Here is a 20,461-nt window from a genome sequence, read left to right as displayed (position 1 = left end):
TCCAGACTGACCAATGAGAATGCTCCATGCCCTCGGCCTCAGGCTTCGCACTGAAGGACGTTTGGATGCTGAGGCTGGGCGGACGGACAGCGACAGACAGACAGCCGTCTGGGTTCTGCTGTTTCGGTGCGGTTCTGTTTGCAGTTTCTTTAGTGGGGCCTTTTGCCATCCGGCCGCTTGCAGAGGCCTCTGGGCCTTTGCTGCCTTTGTCTCTTTTCTCTCTCTGGATGGGCTGTTGGGGCCAGGAGCTGCTGCCGGGACCGGCTGCTCGCTGGGACGGGCCTTGTGAGGATTTGCAGTTGATAGCTCTGACTTTATATTTTCCTTCTAGCTATGTATATAATATTACCAGTAGCGTATGAGTCCTATTCTGTTCTCTCATTGAAGTGTGTCTACGCCCATCCCGAGTTTCCCCGGTGCCCTCTCCCCTGGTGCTGGGTGGGCAGGGAGCGAGCGGCTCTCGTGGGCTGGAGTTGCTGCTGGGCTCCAACCGCGACCCCTCCCGGCTCCGCAGCTTCCTGGGGCTGGGATGTGGAGAGGGAGGCGCTGAGCTCTGCTCCTGGAGCCGGGACAGGACCCTGGGAATGGGGCGAAGCTGCGCAAGAGGCTTCAGACTGGTCATGAGGAGCCATTTCTTTAAGGAGAGGGTGGTCGAGCACTGGAAGAGGCTTCTGTGAGAGGTGGTGGATGCGCCAAGGCTGAAAGCATTTAAGAGGCGTTCGGAATCCCCGCTTAAGAACAAACTTTGGATTTTGATGATCTTTCCGATTTGATCTTCACCCCTTCCTGGTCCTGCAGCTGCCCAAGGTGCATCCAGACAAGGGCAGGAGGGTCCCTGCCCTGCAGCCCCTCCCTCGCCATTCTGGGGTGATTTGGGTTGTTTTCGGGGCAGGGAGGCGCAGCCGGGCTCTGGAGCTGAGCGCGGTGGGACCCGAGGAAGGGCCTGATTGTCCTGAGGCTCTGAAGGGCTCGGCCCCCAGCCCTGTCCCCGCTGCAGGGGACGCTGCTCGTGTTCCAAAGACGTTGCAGCTCCTGTTGTCTGTGTGTCCGTCCCCAGCCCAGCCCCCCAGGTCTGTCCCTGTCCCAGGGGCTCCTGCATGGGGCTGCGTCCGTGACTCCTACAGGGACCCATCTATCCTGCTCCCCGCGCCAAAGCGCAGCTTCCCCTGGGGAAGGGGACAGGGGACCCCCCCATTGCCTGTCCCGCTGGCGGTGACTCAGCCTTGGGGAGATTCGATGCTCTTGGGGGCTCATAGGCTCTGATTTGGACTCGTGGTGGCTTTTGCAGCTCTTGGGGCCGTTTCCCGGTGCCCCCTGCGCTCCCTCCCCTTCCCACACAGACACGGAGCAGTTCTGGACAAACAAGGTTTAATAGAGAAAAACAAGAGAAACCCACCCAGAGCTACTCTAACCCCCCACCCCCTCCTCCCACCCCCTCCTCCCGCCCCCACTAACACCCCCAGACACCCCCCTCCTCCCACACCTCCCCTGACCCACCCACCCCCAAACCCACCACCCTCCTCCCAAACCCTCCAGCCCCCTAGGCCCCCAAATACACTCGCACTCCTCCCACACACCCCAGACCCCCCACCCCCAAATACTGCACCCCTCGTCTCCCAACCCCCACCCCCGGTGTTCTCTCATCTAATCCCCCCCTCCCACCCCCCTGCTCCCTGCCAGAGCCCTGCGCTTGCTGGGGGGCTCTGCCGAGGGGCTCTGCCCCCGCTTCTGCCCCCGCTGCTCTGCCTTGGCCGCCTGGGTCGCTGGCAGCTCCATCCCCACGTCCCTCCACAGCTCCGGGGGCTCCATCCCCAGCACATAGAACTCGGCCATGCTCAGCACGGCCTCTCTGAGCTCGGGGACGGTGTAGTCAGGGCTCAGAAGACCCTCAGGCAGTGAGAGGGACGAGAAGTCAGGCTGGGGGACAAGTGGGCTGGTGACACCAGGGTCCCCTGGCCTGGAGCTGCTGACGGGAGTGTCCTGGGTGACCCCCACTGTGTCCAAGGAGCAGCCAAAGATCCTTAGGGCCTCTTCCAGTCGCACCTCTTCCATCACTGCAGGGTGTCCCACTGGGTCCCCAGGAGCTGTGCGGTGGGGGGCAGCAGAGGGGCTGGGGGGGCTGGTGCTGCCCAGGGGGCTGGTGCTGCCTGGGGGTGTCCCCGCAGTGGTGGCCGTGCTGGAGATGTTCCGTGGTTCCACTGGCCCTTCATGATCGCAGGGGCTGACAGACGTGGGGAGTGGTGGGGAGGCAGGAGCCACGAAACTCCCCTCTCCAGGGGTGTCCCCAGTGTCCCCAGTCATGGGGCTGCTGCCGGCACCAGGCTGGCAGACAGCAGAGACGCCGAAGAGCCGATGGGCCTCCTCCAACAGCATCTCCTCAGACAAATGCAGCTCAGCTCCCGGGTCCTCCTGGTCCTTCTTTGGGGGAGCAGCAGAGGAGCCGGTGGAGATGTTGCTGCCCCCAGGTGTCCCCGCAGCGGTGGCGGTGCCGGAGCTGTACGGCTGTGCCCATTGCCCCTGGACCTGCTGGTAGCCAGGGATGGACAGCGGTAGCACTGGAGGGGCTGGGGCCACCGCTGTGCCCTGGTGGCCATAGGGGATGCTCCACTGGATCTGGAACACCCGGGGGTCGAACCAGCAGCTGCACGGTGCTCTCTGCAGCCCTGTGTGGGGGAGAGGGAGCCGTGCTGGGCCAGAGGGACCCTCCTTGGGCACCCACGAGCCCGACCCCTTCACTGACGGCCCCGGTTCTGCCCAGTGCCGTATGTGCCAGGGCAGGGGTGGTGGGTGCTGGGAGTGCCCGGGGTTGGGGATGGCGAAGGGGCCGAAGGTGCCGGGGTGTCCGAGCAGCCAGGGGTGCCGTACCTGCTGGTGGGGCCTGGGGAGCCGGGGGTGCCCAGGCTGCGGGGAAGGGCTGCTCCTGCCTGGGCAGTGGGCACAGGGGGGCTGAGCCTGCAAGAGAGACAGGAGCCATGGCCGGCGCTCACCTCCGCTCTTGCCCCCAGGAGCGCCCCGGGCTGCAGGGGTCGGGATGGGTCCCTACCTGGGGGGCAGAAGCTCTGGGGCAGCACAATCGGCTGCAGGGGCTGCAGGAGCCGCTGAACCGGGGGGGCCCGGAGGCCACGGACTGGGAGCCGCAGTGGTGGCTGCGCCATGGTCCCTCTGGCTGTTGGTAACTAAGGACTCTTTGGGGTATCCCAGGAAGGAATGTTGGGGCTCCCCGTGTTCCGCCCCAGCCCAAGAGCCTCCCCAGCTCCTCCTGGGCAGGGAAAGGGTTCAGGGGGGCTGGGCTTCTCCCGTCCCCCATGAGTGGCTCCCAGGAGCTGGGGTGCAAGTGGCTTTGGCTGGAAGCCTTGGGCCGTTCCCAGAGCTGGGACATCCTTGGCATGGGGGACTTGGTGGGACGAGTCCCACGCCTGCAGTGCTGGGCAGGAGGGTCTGGGCTGGGCAGGAGGGGTGGGCAGGGCAGGCGAGGTGGAGCTGTTGCAGGGGATGGAAGGCAGAGCTTGGATGCTGCAGCCCTTCCAGTCAGACGTGAGGGGGCTCAGAGCCTCTGGGGGAGGGTCAGGGGAACAATTTCTTTCCCAAAGGGCTGTGGGGCATTGGAACAGGCTGCCCAGGGCTGTGCTGGAGTCACCATCCCTGGAGGGTTGGACAGACGGACATGAGGTTCTCAGGACATGGGGCAGGGACAGGACTGGGTTATGGTTGGACTCCATGAGGTCGAGGGGCTTTTCCAACCAAAATGATTCTGTGATTCACGTTGTTCCTGATCATTCCGTGATCGTTTCTGTGTGCAGTTTGATTTCCCAGCCGGGCTGGGTGTGCAGGATCTTTGGTTCCCACACGAGGGCTCTGTCACATTGGCAAAGGCCACACGTCGGGTTTTCCAGCAGAGCCCATCCCGACCCAGCCCGGCCCAGGGAGAAAGCTTCATGAGCTTGTTCCTTGCCCTTGAGAGAAATGGGGGAGAAATCCCAGCACCGAGTGTTCGATGTGGTGCTGAGGGTCCCTGCAATCAGTTGCCTGTGTACACTCAGGAATTGCTTTGGGCTGCACATATAATATATATTAAATATTGTGGTTTGTGTTGAGTTTTTTGGTTTGTTTGGGTTTTTGGGGTTTTGTGTTTGTTGTTTTTTTACAGGTTCCTTTTGCAGGGGCCAGTGAGAACTTGATGACATGAACCCAGACATTTGGACTGAATGGAGCACTTCTGTCCTGTGCTAAAACACATTGGCCTGGGAAAGGAAGAGAAAGACGGAAAGGAGAGAGAATGACCAAGCAAGAGAAGATGGAGAGAGCAAGGGGGATGAGAGAGGGGGTGATGTATCCCCCTGTAAGCAGCTGAAGCAGGGGATCAACCACGAGATCCAACACTTAATGAGCCCAATCCCACCCTGAAAATAAAATGTATGTTATAAATCTTTCTTTATTTTTTGGGGCGGAACATCTCTGCTTTTTTTGTCACCTCTTTTTCCAGAGAGGATTTTTAATGCTGCGTTTTGAGCATTTGCAGGAGCACGAAACCACGTGGATCCTCTGCGAATTTGCCCCTAGAAGGCCCGAACAATCCCGTTGCCATTGCTGTGGCTGGGTGCCGCGGGTCTGGCGTTTCCTGCACCAGCAGCTCTGCTTCTCTCACCTCTGGAGCAGCGTCAAGACCCAAAGAGCTGCTGAAAGAAAACCAACCCAAAATCAACCAGCACCCTGCAAACCGCAAGTGACTCACATCCTTGATCTCTGCTGCGGGTTAAAAGCAGGTAGGAAATACACAAGTATCTATATGTACATATATTTATATGAGTACGTGTCAGCACCGGCGTGTCCCCGGCACCAGGAGGAGGAACCCGCTTTCCCCAATAGGTAAAGACCTTCAGACACCTCCCTTTCTCCCCCCAGGTCACTTCAACATCTGGAAAGCAGCAGCTGTGCGTTGGGAAGCAGCTCTTGGGGCCGGTGCAGCCAGCGGAAGAGCAGAGCGCGAAGCGGGGGCCGTGACAGCCGGGGCACGACGACGTGCGTGGGGTTTGAGCTGTGACTCCAGCCACAGGAACCACCGCTGCTGCAGGTCCCTGAGCTCGCTTTTGCTCCAGGCTGGGGACAAAAAGAACCTTTAGGTCTGAATCCTAATGCCACGAGGGCAGGGACTGGCCGTGGCGCTGAGCACCATCTACGCCAGCCCAGAGGTGCCGCCGCGCTCGGCTCCCGGCGCCTGCGCGAAGCTTCCCGGTGAGTGAACGTGTTGGTGCTGTTGCTCCGCTCATCCCGGCCCCGTGGGATTGGTGATGGGTGGGGGCTGGAGGAGCGGGTGTCCCGATGCTGCCAGACCCCTGCCCTGCAGGGAAGCACAGGGACAATGGATTTTCTCGGCCTTTTCCAGCGCTTTCCTGAGCCGACGGTGGCCAAAACCCAACGTTTTGCTTTGAGTGGGTTCGTTACCCAGCTCCAGCCTGGCACAGAGCGATAGCACATGCAGATTTCTTTCCCATAGCCCAATTTTATTGAAAAGGGAGCAAAACTACAGCCAACCCCCAAGGACACCTCTACCCCTTCACGCAGGACTTCATGTCCTGGTCCTTTTTAGCAGCTCGGCAAGGCTGAGCAGGACCCACGCAGCGACCTGCACCCTCTCCCCATCTCTTCAAGCATCCCAAGGGCTTTGCTTTGGGTCCTTCCCATCCCCGGATCCCCCCGGGTGCAGCACAAGGAGGAGAGCAGCCCAGCTCCCAGCCTGAGGCTTTGCAGCTTCGCTCGCTGCAGCCTCCCCGGTCAAGCAAGCAAAGCAGCTTGTGGGTTTTCTCAGCCCCATGGCTCCTACAGACACTCGCAAGGTTTTCTCGCTAAGTCTCCTGAAACAAAGGGCATCGAGGACAGGGCAAAGAGCCCAGAAAAGCTGCGTCCTCCCTCACTCCCAGTTCTGGTCCCTGTTGCAGGTCCTTGGTACTGGGCGCTGCTGGGAGCCGGATGGGTCGGGACCGCGGTCCTGACGGGCATCGTGCTGTGGCTGCTGCAGCGACAGGGTGAGTGGCAGGGTCTGTCACCCCAGAACGGTGACAATCTCCCCCAAACCATCACAGCCCAGCCCCTGCCCAGGCTGGAGCGGATTCCTCCTGTATTTCTAGCAGGGAGCAGCTCCTGGGCCCCCTCTGCGCAGCGATCCCCACGGGGCAGGAGGGGAAACGCTGCCAGCACGTCCTTCACGGGCTGATCTGTCTGGTTTTGGAGCCTGTCCTGATAGAAGTCCCTTTCCCCACCCTGACGGTGGTTGCAGAGACCCCAGGGGTCCCCCCGCAGAGTCCCATCCCCAGGCAGCACCTTTCTGCGTCCCCAAGAGCTGCTTTGCACAAGGGGTCACCCCAGCAGCTGCGTCCTCCGGTCCCAACACAGCAGCACGATGTGCGGGTCAAACCCGTCCTCGTTTCAGGTGGAAACGGCCCCATCCTGAGCCAGGACATGGAGACCCCGGCCAGCAAATGCTCCTGGGAATCCTGCCTGGTCACCAGCAGCCGACAGGACATCCCGGAGTTCAAATGCTCCTTGAGGTGCTTCCAGCTGCAGCTCAGACAGCGGCTGTGTGAGCCAGGGAGCCACAACGTCACAGGTACCGCGGTTCAGCATCACCCACAGCTTCGGTGCTGGGGACCTCACCTTGTTGCCCCTTTTCCATGTGGAAGGGGGACAACAAGGCCAGGAACTTTGGGAAAACACCCCAAGTCATCCCAAGTGCTGTCCCCATCCCCATCCCCATCCCCATCCCCATGCCCCACACTGTGCCCATCACCTGCCTGCGTTGCTCCTCTTGCTTTTCCCCCATTACCAAGGGACATTTTCCAGCACGGGCAGAGCCCACATTCCCCAAAAATGCACCTGGAAGGGCTCAAAGGGCAGGAAAAGCCTCAGGGGTCCCAAGGGGGGTGCAAGAGCCCAGTGCCCAGGGGCTGAAGCAGCGCTCACACTCATCCTCGGCCGCAGGCGCCTCGGCTTGCTGGCTCTGTCCCGCCGGCTGGCAGCCGTTCGCAGCCAAGTGCTACTGGGTTTCCACAAACACCAGCACCTGGGAGGAGGCGGCGGAGAACTGCGGGTACCAGCGATCTCAGCTGGCGGTGCTGGAGAGCGCGGAGGAGAAGGTGAGGAACTGCGGCGGGAAGGGCTCAAGCGACACCTCTGCTTTTATCTCTTTTTAAGCTAAGCTTTTGGCAAAAGGCCACGTTGTGGTTGAGCTTTCTCCTTCCTGGCTGGCAAAGCGCCCGAGCCCACACAACCAGTCTGATGGGTCAGGATAAGGGAGCTGGGGGTTCAGCTGGAGAACAGGAGCTGAGGGGAGACCTTCTGGTCTCTGAACTGCCTGAAAGGAGCTTGGAGCCAGGGGGGTCGGGCTCTGCTCCCCAGGAACAAGCGCCAGGAGCAGAGGAAACGGCCTCAAGTTGCACCAGGGGAGGTTGAGGTTGGATGTGGGGAACAATTTCTCCCCCAAAGGGCTGTGGGGCATTGGAACAGGCTGCCCAGGGCAGTGCTGGAGTCACCATCCCTGGAGGGCTGGACAGACGGACATGAGGTTCTCAGGACATGGGACAGTGCCGGGGGTGGGGGAACAGTAGGACTCAATGGTCTTGAGAGTGTTTTCCAACCAAAATGATTCTATTATTTCAGTGGGAAAAAAAGCGCCTCAAAACATGAATCGGAGCTTAGGTGAGGTTAAGGGAAAAGGGCAAATAGATGGTGCCCCGTATATGAGCTTCCAAGCTCCTCTGTCACCCCAAAAAACACTGCTTCACCGAATCACACACACAGAGTCCCAGGCTGGTTGGGTTGAAGGGACCTCTGGAGATCATCCAGTCCAACCCACCTGCTAACACAGGGTCACCAGAGCAGATCACACAGGATCGTGTCCAGGCGGGTTTGAATGTCTCCAGCCCTGCCCGTCATCCCCAGACCACACTCCCATCTCTTCCAAAGCACCAGCAACCCCTCCAGCCCCCAGTCTGCAACCGGGATGGGCCGGGCCCATCCCAGACCAGAGCCTCATGGGCAGGATCAGGTCTCTTTGCCATGCGATCAGCTCTGAGTCTCTTCTCCTCTCCCAGGCTTTCGTCGGGGTGATGACCAGAACCAGCTCCGGAGCCTGGATGGGGCTGAGCATCGACCAGACGCGCGGGCAGGAGTGGAGCTGGCGGGACGGCTCCGCGTTACAAGCAGCCCTGTGAGTGCCCCTCGCTCCGGTTCACGAGCAGGTTCCAACAGCCCCGGCCCAGGGGAAATATTTCCCAGCGCGATGCTCAGCACAGACCCGGCTGCCCCCAAAATCCCCCTGGAGGCGGCAGCAACGCTCAGAGGAGCAAAGAGAAACCACAGCAACAGGGGTTTGGTCTCTGCAGCCCAGCTGCGAAACAGGGAGAAGAGAGGAAATAGAAGCAATTAAGCCTTCATTCCTATTATACAGCCAAATGCAAAGCGCAATAAGGTGTAAATTGCAATCGATCCCACAGAGCTGATATTTGTTAGTACACACATGGGGTGTGGGGAGGGGAAATGATTTGGGGTGAGCACGGGTTTACCGACAGTTCTGCCTCCCCAACAGCTGGAAAAACAAGAGGGTGGCACCATCAGCTGAGCTGGCAGTGGCTGTGCCGGTTCAGGTTGTGGGGGAAACGTCCAATGAGATCAATACTGTAACTGAACACACAGCGTGCGAGCGCACGGCGCCGGGCTGATCGCCGTCCCGCTGCTCCCCAGGTCTCCGGTGCTGGGTCCCGTCCAGGCGAACGCTTGTGCCGCGATTTGGGGGGGTCAGCTGCGTTCCCACATCTGCAGCGCCCCACTGCACTGGGTTTGCCAGAAAAAAGCCACCGAGATTTAAGCCGGAGGAAATGACCAGGAAAACCAGGACAAACTCAGCGCTGGGTAATTCACCGGGACACCAAAACACATCCCGGAGCAGCGGGTGGGGGCTCCTTGTTGAGGGTGGGGTCTCCACTTTGTATTTCTGCCCCTCGCCTCCAGATCCTCCCAATCCAGACAAAACCAAACCAGAACCAACACACACACCGAGGACGGGAAATCCAGCGGGACTGAGCTCCGCGGGGCGGCAGCGGCAGAGCGGGGAGTTTTCCAAACCCCTCGAGTGTCCCCGAGTGTCCCCACAGCTGCAAACGCTGGAAAGACACTTGGGTCAAACCCAGAGCGAGGACTCTTTGGTCTCAGCTTTGTGTCACCATTGTGATGAGTTTCTGCTTTTGTAACCTAAAACTAAAGTGAATTCACATCATTGCGACTCTTGTTAACACGTTGTGCAGGGTTAATGGCAGCTTGTGGTTGATTCCCTCTGCCGAGGGGGAAATTTCAGGTCAAACTGGTAAGAGTTTCTGAATCCTTCTGAATGGCGCTGGGCCGGTTTTGCCGGTGGCTGCAGACAGAGAATTTTATCTGGGAGCACCAGTCGCTGCTGATCCCGTCCCGGTTGATATAGGCACATTGTCCCTTTCCCCGGACATCAAACCTGCATCAAAGAGCAAAAGGAGAACTCAAAGGGAAGCAAAGGGGTTGCTGTCGGCCTCAGGTCGGCGGCTGAGCATCTCCCAGATGGGAAACAGCACCGCAGGGGGCAGGGAACACCCTTCCCAGCACAAAAAATGCCCCACGAAGAACAAAACCTGCGTCCCCTCCACAAAGGAGGGAAAAGTGTTGGCTGTGTGACCCCAGGAGGCTTCATCCCTCAACCCGCGCCAGCATCTGCACCCACAAACCCACAGACGCTGGTCCAAGCGCTTCAGCTCAAGCAAGAAAAGTCGTGCTTAATTGCTCTCAACTCATTAAATTTATATATTTATATATAATACATATGTGTCTTCTGGCATTCAATCCCCAGCCAGCCCAGGACATGGTTTTGTTCTCCAGAAGAAGACAGGACGTACCAGTTGTTGAAGAGAGACCCGTTGACCCATTTCCAAGGTCCAGACTCTTCCCTTTGGAGACCGACCCAGTAGTGCAAGGAGTGCCCATAGCGCAAGAGGAAACGCTAGAGAGGGAAGAAATCAACATCAGAGATGTGTGTCCATGTTACACCCTCCATGGGAACCCCAAATGGACTTGGAAACACCGGTTCTCAGGAATTTCCCGTTTACCAGCTCATCCCAGCTGTCAATGGTGGCCAAATGCGCCCCCAGAGAAACGCACGCGATCCGACTCCTGTTCCACTCCGTTTCCTCCTCAATAAAGTAAAAGCACTTTTCCCTGTATCCAATGCCATTGTCCAGGCAGCTGGGAAGGACATGAGAGGGGCAGGATGGGCAGGACGGGCATTTCTTAACTGGACAGGAGCAGAACACATCCTGGTGACTCATCCTGGGGACTCAACCCGGTGTTTTCTCCAGGGGAGGAGAAGACTTTGGGGTCGGCACCTCCATCCTCAGCCACTTACCCGCCAGCGCGATGATGGTGAGAAGCAACGCGGCTACGACCACGGTGACCCCGATGGGGACCTTTTGATCCTTAATGCACTTGAGACTAAAACCTGGGCACAAACCACATGGCAGATCACAAAGAGCAGCCCCAGCTCCCGCAGCTCTTGTGTTCCCCGTCAGGGGTCTACAGCCCCTTTAAATACGGCCACAAAGCACATGGGGGGCACAGTGGGGTGCAGGCTCAGTTCAGGGGTGCATCCCAGTGCTTTCATCAGTCTCAAGGATTTTTAGGGCTGTCTGACCTCACTGAATCCTCTCCATCCCACCCCAACAAGAGATGGGCGCCATCCCCCAGACCCACCGTTCGGGCCACCCTGTGCCTCCCGCAGCTTGCAAACAGCTTTACTTGCATCCTCCTGCCCCTCTCCCCAGCTATTTTAACCTAAATTTTAGCTGCCCGTGTCACACTCAGCCCAACCGCCACCTCCCAGTGTCCCCATGACAGGGCTGGCGCTCACTGGTCCTTCGCTCTGCTCTCTGCTGCGGCAGCATCGTTACAGCCGTCGGGTCTTCGCCTGTGCCAAAGCAAGAAGCCCATGGAATGTAAAGAGTTACTGCCGATGCTGTGACGTTGTTCAGCAGTAAATTACTAATGGTGGCTGTCTTCCCCATGGGACAATGAAGGGGAAAAGCGTCATTTCCCTTCCAGCTGGTTTACATGCACAGCAGGAAGGAAAACATGATTTCTGCCTTCAATAAACCAATATTCACTTTGTTTTTGCAAACCAGCCTTGATTTTACTGGCTTCTGCCGGCCCTGTTTGCCCTGGAGAGGTTTTGTCTCGATTCTGTCCCCATTTCTTCAGCTACAAGGTGTTTTCAGCGCCAGGACCCTCAGGTCACCCCACGTGCTGCTGGATGGTCCTTCAAACCCCTCTGAGCCGCGTCCCCAGCACAGAAACCACCCGCTCGTCTCCAGGGCGGCTTTAAAGCCTCTGGGAAAGGGGCTGGTGCTCAGGTACCTGCATCACTAAGAGCTTCTGCCATCCCTGGTGCTGCGGAGGGGACAGATGGACCCTCTGGGGACGAGCGCGCCCCTCAGCTCCACCGGTCCTGCTCGGTCCAGGGCTTTGCCAGGGTGCTCCTGCCCTCACTGAAATAAACAATTAACAAATAATAATGATAATAAAACAACCACCACCAACCAGAACTCATCATCCCCTCCAAACCCCGGTGCTGCACTCACAGCACTTGCCTAAAAGCTCCTTTTCTGCTGTTCGTTCCACGTTCAGTCCGTTCACTCTGAATCTCAGACACTGTGAGCACAGTGGCCAACGCGGTGCTGAAGAAGCTCGTGTTCAGATTTATTGCCGTGACAGCCAATAATACTGATAAGATTTCACATGTTCCATCACGAGAGGGGCGAATGTGGAAGGAGGGGCAGACGGAACCAGCGACTAAAACTGACCGACTCGGTTTTCCATCCCGTAAGCGTCGCACGCCCTGTATCAGAGGGAGAGCACGAGGCCTCGCTCTCTTCCACCATGGACCTGAGGCCCCTGCCTAAGGAGAAAGGGGGTAGTGCCGTGGTTTATTGTCACCTTGCAATTAAACCGTGACAGTTGTTCTTATAAGCTGTTTCTCTAAGTTCTTTGACTTTCTGCCCTTTCCCTGGCCACGGCCTTGTCCCAGAGCCCATGGCGACATTGAGCTCTCTCCTCAGAACAGCAAAACCCCAGGAGATATTTGCAGAATATTCACAAGAAAAATCTCAAACAGAAAAACATGAAACAGAAAAAGCTGCAGGTGCTGTTGTGAACGAGCCCTCGAAGCCTCGGGCAGCTGCAGCTCCCAGGACAAAGAGCTTCTGTGTTTATTAAAATCATATTACAGCCCCACCATCTGCTCCTGTTTAACATCAGCACTGTAAACACATTTACGTTACCACCACCTGCCCTTTGGATCTTCCTCTGTTTGCAGGCAATATTTTCCAGGTGAGAACAACCTTCACCAGTTTGCAAAGGCAAGAATTGAGGTTTCTTTTTAATCCTCAAACATCTGATCTCGAACAGGGTTTAAGTGATGCAGCATTTCGCTGCTCTCCCCAGCACCAAATGATTCCCGCTCCAGCGCAGTGAGTTTAGGAGGCAAACAGAGGTGATGGAGGAACAGGAGCAAAAGCACCAAGTGAGGAACAGCGGAGAAACCAAATCATCAGGAAATAACCCCAAATACATGTGGGAAATAACATACTTTTGTGTCCCAAAAAGCCAGTCTAAAATATTAAAGGAGAACATTGTTGTAGGTCATGGCCTCAGTGGGAGGAAACTATGGCCAGTGGCTCATGGAAATAAAGGCGCTTTTGTCTGGTGCCCGAGGGACAAAGAGGAGTGAGTCCCTTGTCTGACAGCACCCGAATGGTGCTGCAGCGAGAGAAAAACCCAGCTTTAACTGGGAAAAGGAAAGGAAATGCCACTTCTCCGCGGGCTCCAACTCACCCTGTGCATGCTGAGCGGAAAATGGGCTTTTCTGTGCCGGCTTCTGTCCAAAGCAGGAGCTGCTGGGAGAGGAGAGAGAGATAAGAGATGAGGTCAGAGAAAAGGGGAACCAGCTGCACTGCCGGCTCTTTTCTCCACGTAGAGAAATAACCCCAGGTTTCCCCTCCCCGCTCGCAGCCTCCAGCCAGCTGAGGGTTTAAACCCACGCAGGGACGCTCTCTGCTCCCCAACCCAAACGTATTCCCGACCCGTAGGACGGGAGCGAGAATCCAGCAAATCGAAACAAGCAGAAGCGTCTGAGAGCCGATATGGAGCCGGGGCTGAGAGCTGCCCCTTCCAGGTGCTTCCTGCAGTAACCAACTCCTCTGGTCAGCAGCACCGCCTTAGGAACCTTTTCTTATCGCCGTTTCTGGTTTGTTTTCCCAGTGAACATCTCCCACCTCCTCTGTCTCGCAAAGGGAGACCCGGGGGAGCTCTCGTTCCAAACCCAGGTCAGGCTCCACCAGGACCTGCAGAATGGGGGCAAAGCTACGAGAGACCCCAGGGCTGGACGCTGTGGGTACGGCGGGAGCAAGTCCCGTGGTTGCTGGGGCGTGATTCAGCACCGATAGCGGTTCTGCTGCTGATGTGATGATTGAAGACCTCGAAAAACTCGGTTTTTTCCATGTTGCAATGCACCACTCCAAAGAACATGGCCAGATGAGGGCATGAGTTTCATGGTTTCAGTAAATCATTGTACATATTTATCCAGACAGGAATTCCTCTCAGCATAACAAAGAATTAGGCTCAAGCCCAAACCTGTTTCCTTCAGCTTTTCACCCCGGCTCGTGCTCCATAATTCACCGCTTGGTCCCAGGGAGAGGTCGGGGAGGGGGGCGAATGTCTGAAAGCCCCAAATTTGAGGTCTTGGCTCCATCACAACCCACTCCAAGCTTTTCAGCCCACGCCGCGATGCCCCAGCAGCAAGTGGGGCGGGTTGGGCTCCCTTGGATTGTCCCGCCCAGGATGTCCAGAAGCTGGGCGCCTCTTGTCTCCGGCCACAAATAGAAACGGGAATACTCGGCTTCAGAGCGGCCTCCGAGCAGTCGTGAGTGGAAATGAACACCAGAGGAAATGCTGCGACAGCATCAGAACAAACCAGGTGGGCTCACAGACAATCGAACTGCAGGATTTAAAGCCACTGACCTTGCCCTGCTCCCTCCGGCCCCAGCGGAGCTGCGGGCGGTGCCGCTGTGTCCTCCGCCCACAGAAAAGAAAAGATGGAGCCAGAGATGGATCTTCCCCCTTGGCAGCTTTTTCCCTCCCCCAGCTCCTCTGCACCGACCTTAGTAAATACGCTCACACTCATTTTCTGGATTAAACCGGCGGCTGCAGTGAATTCCAGCAGGAACAGAAACACCGGGGGAGCGTGGGCAGCGGAGACGGCATCGGCTCTAAAACATCCCCGCACGCAGCTCTCGCTGCCCTTGGTCAGCGTTTCTGCACCCACCAGCCATGAGAGCGACACGGGCGGTTTCCAGGAGACAGATCCCCCCTGCCCTCCCTACACATGAATATTTGCGGTTCCCCAGCCAAGGCCTCTTCCCCTGGTGAACCACTCGGTGTCCTTTCCACAGTCAGTGTGAAAAGTGAACTGCAAACATGTCACCAAACCACAGCTGGCGGGAAAGGCAGCAAACACCACTGTTCACAGGCTCGACAGTGGGATGGTGATGCCAAATTTCCCCCACCACATCACAATTGCAGAGACATCATCAGGAATGAGTAAGCAGTGCAGGGGAGGGGGGTTTTCCCTGATAAAGACGCTGGTTCCTGTTCTCTTCGGCACAAACCTCCTGTTCTGATTGTGGGAGGAATCGCTCCAGGCGGGAGGGGCTCGGGGTCTCCCAGTGTGTGCACAGGGGTGTGTTCCCTCATCCAAGGCTGCGTTACGGGGCTCTCGGGACCCCCCAAGTCCTGATCCCCCCAGAAGCAGCTGAAAGCAGCCATGGGGCTCCTGGGGACAAACCCGACCTGGCTGGAGGGTGAACAAACCCCCCCGTGTCCCCTGCGAGAGCAACGAGGAGGCTGCGTGACACCAGGGCTGCTGCAAACGGCCCTTCCCAGTGCTCCCAGTCCCCAAACCCCCACACACCCAGTTCAGACCGCACAGCACACAGGGCGGTCCCGCCGAGCTCCGTAGTTTGCTCTGAGCTGGCGAAACTGCTTTGGGAGGTTGGCACTGTTTTTGGAGGTTTATTCTATAGGGCGATGCTCTTAGCTCCTCCCCGTCCCCCCGATGTGGCAGCTGTGCCTTAGACTTGCAGCCACCCCCATGTCCATGTCCATGTCCCCTGTCCCCCTCCTCGGGTCAGCAAACTGGGGTCTGGGCGTTCGCGCTCCTTGGGTCTGGCCCAGGCGCTGCCTCGTGGCCGTTCGCCTGCCGCGTGTTTCCTTTTGGATTGCTTTATTTCTTCTGAATCCTCCCCCCGGGGCAGAAAGGGATGGGTACAGTGTGCACGAGGGTGTGCACGAGGGTGTGCACAAGGGCGGGTGTGCACGAGGGTGTGCACGAGGGTGTGCACAAGGGCGGGTGTGCACGAGGGCGGGTGTGCACAGGGGTGTGCACAGGGGTGTGCACAAGGGTGGGTGTGCACAGGGGTGTGCATGAGGGTGTGCACAAGGGCGGGTGTGCACGGGGGTGTGCATGAGGGTGTGCACAAGGGCGGGTGTGCACGGGGGGGCTTCTCTGGTACAGCAGGATGCTCCTTTCACCCCTCCCCATGAGCAAACTTGCTTGGAAACACCACACGGAGCCAAATTAACGTTGTAATTAATTGGTGCAGATGTGTTGAGCAATGCCCGTACCGCAGCCCCCACCGAGGGCCTGATCCTGGCCCGTTCCCAGGTGTCTCTCCTGCTGTTGGCCCATGTTGTGCCCCCCCAGCCCCTCAGAGCTGGGTGGCTTCTTTCTGGCAGATCCAGTGAGATCCCAAGCTGCAGCTTTGAGAGATGATGCTGTTCCCCTTCAGCACCCCACAGCTTCCTTCAGACGAACGGCTCATCCAGAACCTGGGGCTGCAGGAAGATCCTGTGTCACAGCACGAGGGTCCCTGGGGCGCCCCCACCCCGACACCCATCGCACCCCAAGCGCTCACCGGCTCCAGTCCACGAGGGAGCCGTTCAGCCAAGTCCAGTCCTTCCCAGCAGAGGGGCGGGAGAGGCCGATCCAGAAGTAGCTGCTGGGTTTCCCAATGATCTCAATTAGGAAATCCTGTGTCAGGAGAGAGGGCAGGTGGTGGCACTGATGTGTCGCTGATCGCCACCCCAAAACAGGCTCCAGCCTGTCCCCACGCAGCCCCGAGCCCCACCAGTGTCCCCCACGCTGACACCGGCCAAGGCTCTGCAGAGGTTTGTGTACAGGGGTGGGTGCTGAACCCCGGACCCGTCCCACATCCCCGATGCCATCGGTCCCTTTACCAGCTCGTCCTCGTCCCCCGGCATCAGCAGCTCGGCCCCCTGACTCGCACAGTCCCCCTGGCTCTCACTCCATGAGCGCATCCTGTCAGCAGCCCAAAAGCACTTGGTCCCATGCGCCATCCAGCCCCCTGGGCAGATCTTGCACCCCCCAGCCTCTGAAAGACAGGCAGTGCCATGTTCAGCCACCAAGAAGCCACCTTGTCCCCTGCCCATCCAAAGAAGGACAAGTGTTTAAGTCCTGCTGGCTCCCCAGGAACACGGGGATGACCTGAGCTTCACTTGCTTCTCCAGTCTGGGGGTGCTGCAAGGTTTTGGGAAAGCAGACAGTGTGGAGATGCGTTGTGGTTGGCGTTACCTTGCAGATTTGGTGAGCAAAGCTCTTTCCGCAGCTCTGAGCGGATCTTCTCCAGGTTGCTGTTGCCATCTCCTGCGTTCCCGCTCCCGTTTTTGCAGCTTTCTGGGTTCTGCGGCTGCTGGTGCAGAACTGCAAGGGACGGAGCGAGCAGGGGAGAGGGGCGGGCTCCCCAGGCACGATACCACCGAGATCTACGTGCACTGGTCCCCGCGGGCTGCAGGGAAGCGTCTGGGATGGATCCTCACACAAAGTGGGTGCTCGGAGCCCCCCAGCCCCCTTCACCCTTCCTGTGGTCTCAGCTCAGCCCAGGCCTTGATCTGAGCATCTCATGGGGGTGGGAATCAGCCTCAGGGTCCCTACCCAGAGCAGACTCCCCGTTTTGGGTACGGGGTCCCCACCTCTGAGCTCAGCCCCACTCCTGCAACCACCTTCACCTGCTGCTGCTCTGCGCTGCCAACAGGATGTGGCCTCTGCACCCCTGCATGAGATGGAGCGCGAGATACGGAGCCATCAGCCTGGCCGGCTGCAGAGAGCCCGGGAGCCTCTGACCGCTGCGGAAATGGCCTCTTGTGCACAAACCAGCTGTGCCAGCCCCATCTGTGCAGCCCAGAGGGGCCTGGCGCAAGGGTGAGGGGCTCTGCACCACCTCCTGACTACCCCTCGCAGCACAGCGCGGCCACAGACAGCTGCAGTGCGCACAAAAGGCTTCCAGCAGATTTATTTGGGGGTTTCTCTCGAGTTCTGAGCCCACGCAAGTTCAAACCACCAGCCCTAGATCGTTGCTGGTCCCAGTTCCACCCCGCAGCAGGGACAGCAGATCCCTGCAAAGCCACCGGCTCAGGGTTGGTACCCAAATTGCTCCCGCATCCTCAGAGCATCACCTGCGTTCTGCAGCTCTCGGAGCCACCAAGGGAGCTCAGCCTCATCCCTTTGCTCTTCCCTCCATACCCGTGTGCCAAATGTTTGGCAGATCCATCCCAGAAGTCCAAATCCACACCTGAGACCCTTCCCAGCACAAGATCCATTGGATCCCCTGCCCCTTTGGAGAAGGATCTCCTCACCAAGATCAACCAGACATCTGAGTCTCCGTGCCAGCTGCTTGCTGTGGTTCGGGGGTGCTGTGGGTCAGGGCAGCAACAGCTGCCACCAGCAAGATCATACCCGGCACAAAACTCATTCCAACAGGGCTGAGCGTGACCCTGAGCTCGGCCACAGGGTGTGAAATCCTCACCCTCCCACAGTTGAAAAGTTTCCAGGGGTTTTCGTCTCACTGGCCAACCAAAATAGCCAAGTCTTCTCCACCCACCAGGTCTATGAAATTCTGATAAAAGCCACAGGCCATAAAAAGCAGATTTGCCTCCTACACAAGCACCTGAGCCAGCACCCCCAGAGCAGGGACCCTCTCTTTGGATGGTCCCCTCTCCGGATTGTCCTTTGGTTGTCCCCGTGCCAACAAGCAGATCTACTCACACAAGCATCCCATCGCCACCAGGGCCACCCCGAGGACGAGGTTCCCAGTCCAGCCGGCGCAGAGAGCCGCTCGGTGCCACCGGGGACAGCTCGATGCTGCAAGGGAAAGGAGTTTTTGGGAGAAAAGCCCTGTCCCAGCCCCGCATCCAGCCAGCCAGGTCTGCAGCGCAGGTTCGGGCTCTTTTCTCCCCAAAGTCCCTCTGTGGTGCTGCTGCTGGTTGTTCTAAAGCTTTGGTCGATTGTCCACATTTCGCCACTGCCACCCTCCTCCCGACCCTGCTGGCGCTGGGGAAAAGATGCTCATGATGTGTTTTGGTTGGTTCTACCCAGATATGCAAGAACTGGGAATCTCCTGGACGTTGTAAAGTCACTAGAAGTCAAGGGGAGAGGTGGACCAAGATGGGCGGCCAGGATGATGCTTCTGGCCAAAGCCAGAGCTCACCTGGACCAGCAAAGGTTCATCGTCTGCTTCAGAATAAAACAGCAAAGGAGGAACATCCGATCCCACCTTAGCATCAGGTGGTGGGTTTGGCAGAGTCCTTTGAGCTCAAAAGGGGTGTGTTTGGTGAAATCATGGAATTCTTGCAAAAAAATACAGACATTGTGGGATGCTGCCTGAAGATGCCGTCACCACGCAGAGATCTCTTCCCGAGGGGAAAGAGCAGGAGTTAAATCTTCGCTGAAGGCAGAGCAGGCGCAGGAGGAAGGGTGAGGGAGGTGTAAGGGGACAACGTGGTGGTCACGGGCAGAAAAGCAGCATTTCAAAAGTCCTGGCAGGACTCGGGCAACACTGACCCCGTTTCAAAGAAACCCTGAAACCATTTCAAGAGAAAACTACCAAAGGAATCACAAAGAGCAGACGGGATCCTCCATCACCCAGCACAGCCACGGGCCCTTCCCTTCCTGCTTGGGGGGCAGGAATCTCCAAGCACAACCATAGTCAAAAAGTAAATATCCCCCCAAAAACCCCTGATGCACTTACTGCCAGGTTGAGGAAGCCAATGCGCTTTCCTGCTGCTCCTTCCAGACCCGATGTTCAGGTCAGCATAGACAATTCCCTCGGCCATAGCGGGAGAGGCGGGAGGATCAGCAGCGGTGCCTCTGGCTCCAACGGGGCCCATCCAGCCCTGAGAAAACTGGCTTTTTCTGCAGTTTTTCACTCCTCTGGTTTATCCCCACAAGTTCCTCTCCAGGCCAGAGCTCTGCAGGGAGAAGTCAGAGCCTCTGAGCACTCGGCAAGCGCAGTGAGGTTGCAAGAAAGCGGATGCGATGCACTGGTCAGCCCGAAAATGAAACTTTACACCGTTTGTGCTGAATTAAGCCATGGAAAATGCGTTTGTCTCATCAAGGGAAGCAGCTCCTGACAACGTTAAGCCTTTTCTATTCAAAGTTGAGCCCTATTCTTCTAAGGTACCAAACAAGACACCTTGAATAATTGAAAGAAGGCGCAAACAAACCCAAGATCCGCGGTTCGGCAAATGGGCCGTTCCAGACTTTGCTCCGCTCTGCCCCAATGGGTCATTTTGCGCGAGAAATAAGGTGTCGTGGCGAGAATGATCCGCGATCTCCCAGAATGTTCCTACCAGGATTGTGAGAATCGGGATTTTCAGGAAATAAAGTAAAACCAGATCCCTTCCACCCTTATCTCCTCCCTTCAGCTGCTCGAAAGGTGTTTTCTTATCTCAGTCACTGCTGCTCCCCACCCAAACCTATCCCAGCATCGCCACTTTTACCGATTTCCCTGTAATTTCCGTTTTTCCAGCCTGGGTGTAAAACACATCACCATTTTGCTGCTTTGCCAAAAGCACCTGGGAGACTCTGGAAACAAGGGGTCAGAAACGAGCCCTTTGAGGGGAAAGATGGAAAATTGCCCAAAAAGCTCAAGAAATCAAGCTGTTTCTCCTTCGTTCCTTGTTTCCAAGGCATTTCCAAGAGACACTCAGCTGCTCCCTTTGCAAACCGGGACCGGAGCAACTGAAGGGCGGGGAAGGTCAGAAATGGAAACACAGCCCCAAAGTGATAGAAAATTTAAAGGTGTGAAATGACACGTTTACTGGTTTCTTTGGAAGATTCGCTCATCTTTTTCTGCACAGAGGAAGAAATCCCATGCAAGGATTTTTCAACCCCAGCGAGAGGAAAAACCAAACTGTCAGGACCTATTGAAACGGCCCCAAATGAGCTATTTATCCCTTTTTAGGGGAAAGTGGTTTCCAGCCTGGGCAACAGGGGCACATGGAAGGGGCTCAATTGTGACCAGAACAGGTACAGAAAACTATG

General features: G+C 57.6%; 3 protein-coding genes and 1 long non-coding RNA gene across 26 annotated transcripts; 2 read left to right on the top strand and 2 right to left on the bottom strand.

The window, feature by feature from the left end:
- Positions 1-27: 27 nt before the first annotated feature.
- Positions 28-5,224, top strand: LOC136113435 (uncharacterized). 2 transcript variants are annotated; one of them, XR_010652998.2, is made up of 4 exons: positions 28-126; positions 4,161-4,413; positions 4,520-4,763; positions 4,903-5,224. It is a non-coding gene; the product is annotated as an uncharacterized lncRNA (long non-coding RNA). The 2 variants fall into 2 exon arrangements; XR_010652997.2 differs by having other exon boundaries at positions 4,161-4,763.
- Positions 5,225-5,359: 135 nt separating this feature from the next.
- Positions 5,360-9,127, top strand: LOC136113175 (killer cell lectin-like receptor subfamily F member 1). Its single transcript, XM_071799482.1, has 6 exons — positions 5,360-5,401; positions 5,588-6,023; positions 6,428-6,612; positions 6,951-7,130; positions 8,088-8,203; positions 8,737-9,127. Exons 1-6 carry the CDS (start codon positions 5,360-5,362, stop codon positions 8,858-8,860), a joined length of 1,083 nt encoding a protein of 360 aa, XP_071655583.1. The 3' UTR covers positions 8,861-9,127.
- LOC136113176 (early activation antigen CD69-like) lies at positions 8,410-14,507 on the bottom strand. 22 transcript variants are annotated; one of them, XM_071799568.1, is made up of 9 exons: positions 14,086-14,474; positions 12,901-12,959; positions 11,649-11,965; positions 11,425-11,555; positions 10,922-10,978; positions 10,421-10,513; positions 10,125-10,309; positions 9,915-10,018; positions 8,410-9,499 (listed from the first exon to the last, which is right to left on the bottom strand). In XM_071799568.1, exons 4-9 carry the CDS (start codon positions 11,447-11,449, stop codon positions 9,343-9,345), a joined length of 621 nt encoding a protein of 206 aa, XP_071655669.1. In that variant the 5' UTR covers positions 11,450-11,555; positions 11,649-11,965; positions 12,901-12,959; positions 14,086-14,474; the 3' UTR covers positions 8,410-9,342. The 22 variants fall into 22 exon arrangements, 15 of the variants coding, with proteins under 15 accessions (XP_071655669.1, XP_071655670.1, XP_071655671.1 ...); XM_071799569.1 differs by having other exon boundaries at positions 11,649-11,905; XM_071799570.1 differs by lacking the exon at positions 14,086-14,474 and adding an exon at positions 13,699-14,078.
- A 1,193-nt stretch (positions 14,508-15,700) lies between these two features.
- LOC136113433 (killer cell lectin-like receptor subfamily B member 1B allele A) lies at positions 15,701-20,387 on the bottom strand. Its single transcript, XM_065858608.2, has 6 exons — positions 19,167-20,387; positions 18,185-18,280; positions 16,715-16,843; positions 16,360-16,514; positions 16,038-16,153; positions 15,701-15,957 (listed from the first exon to the last, which is right to left on the bottom strand). Exons 1-6 carry the CDS (start codon positions 19,303-19,305, stop codon positions 15,831-15,833), a joined length of 762 nt encoding a protein of 253 aa, XP_065714680.2. The 5' UTR covers positions 19,306-20,387; the 3' UTR covers positions 15,701-15,830.
- Positions 20,388-20,461: the final 74 nt, after the last annotated feature.

Source organism: Patagioenas fasciata, chromosome 27, assembly GCF_037038585.1.
Source record: "Patagioenas fasciata isolate bPatFas1 chromosome 27, bPatFas1.hap1, whole genome shotgun sequence".
NCBI lineage: Eukaryota > Metazoa > Chordata > Aves > Columbiformes > Columbidae > Patagioenas > Patagioenas fasciata.
This window is presented reverse-complemented; position numbering and strand designations above follow the sequence as displayed.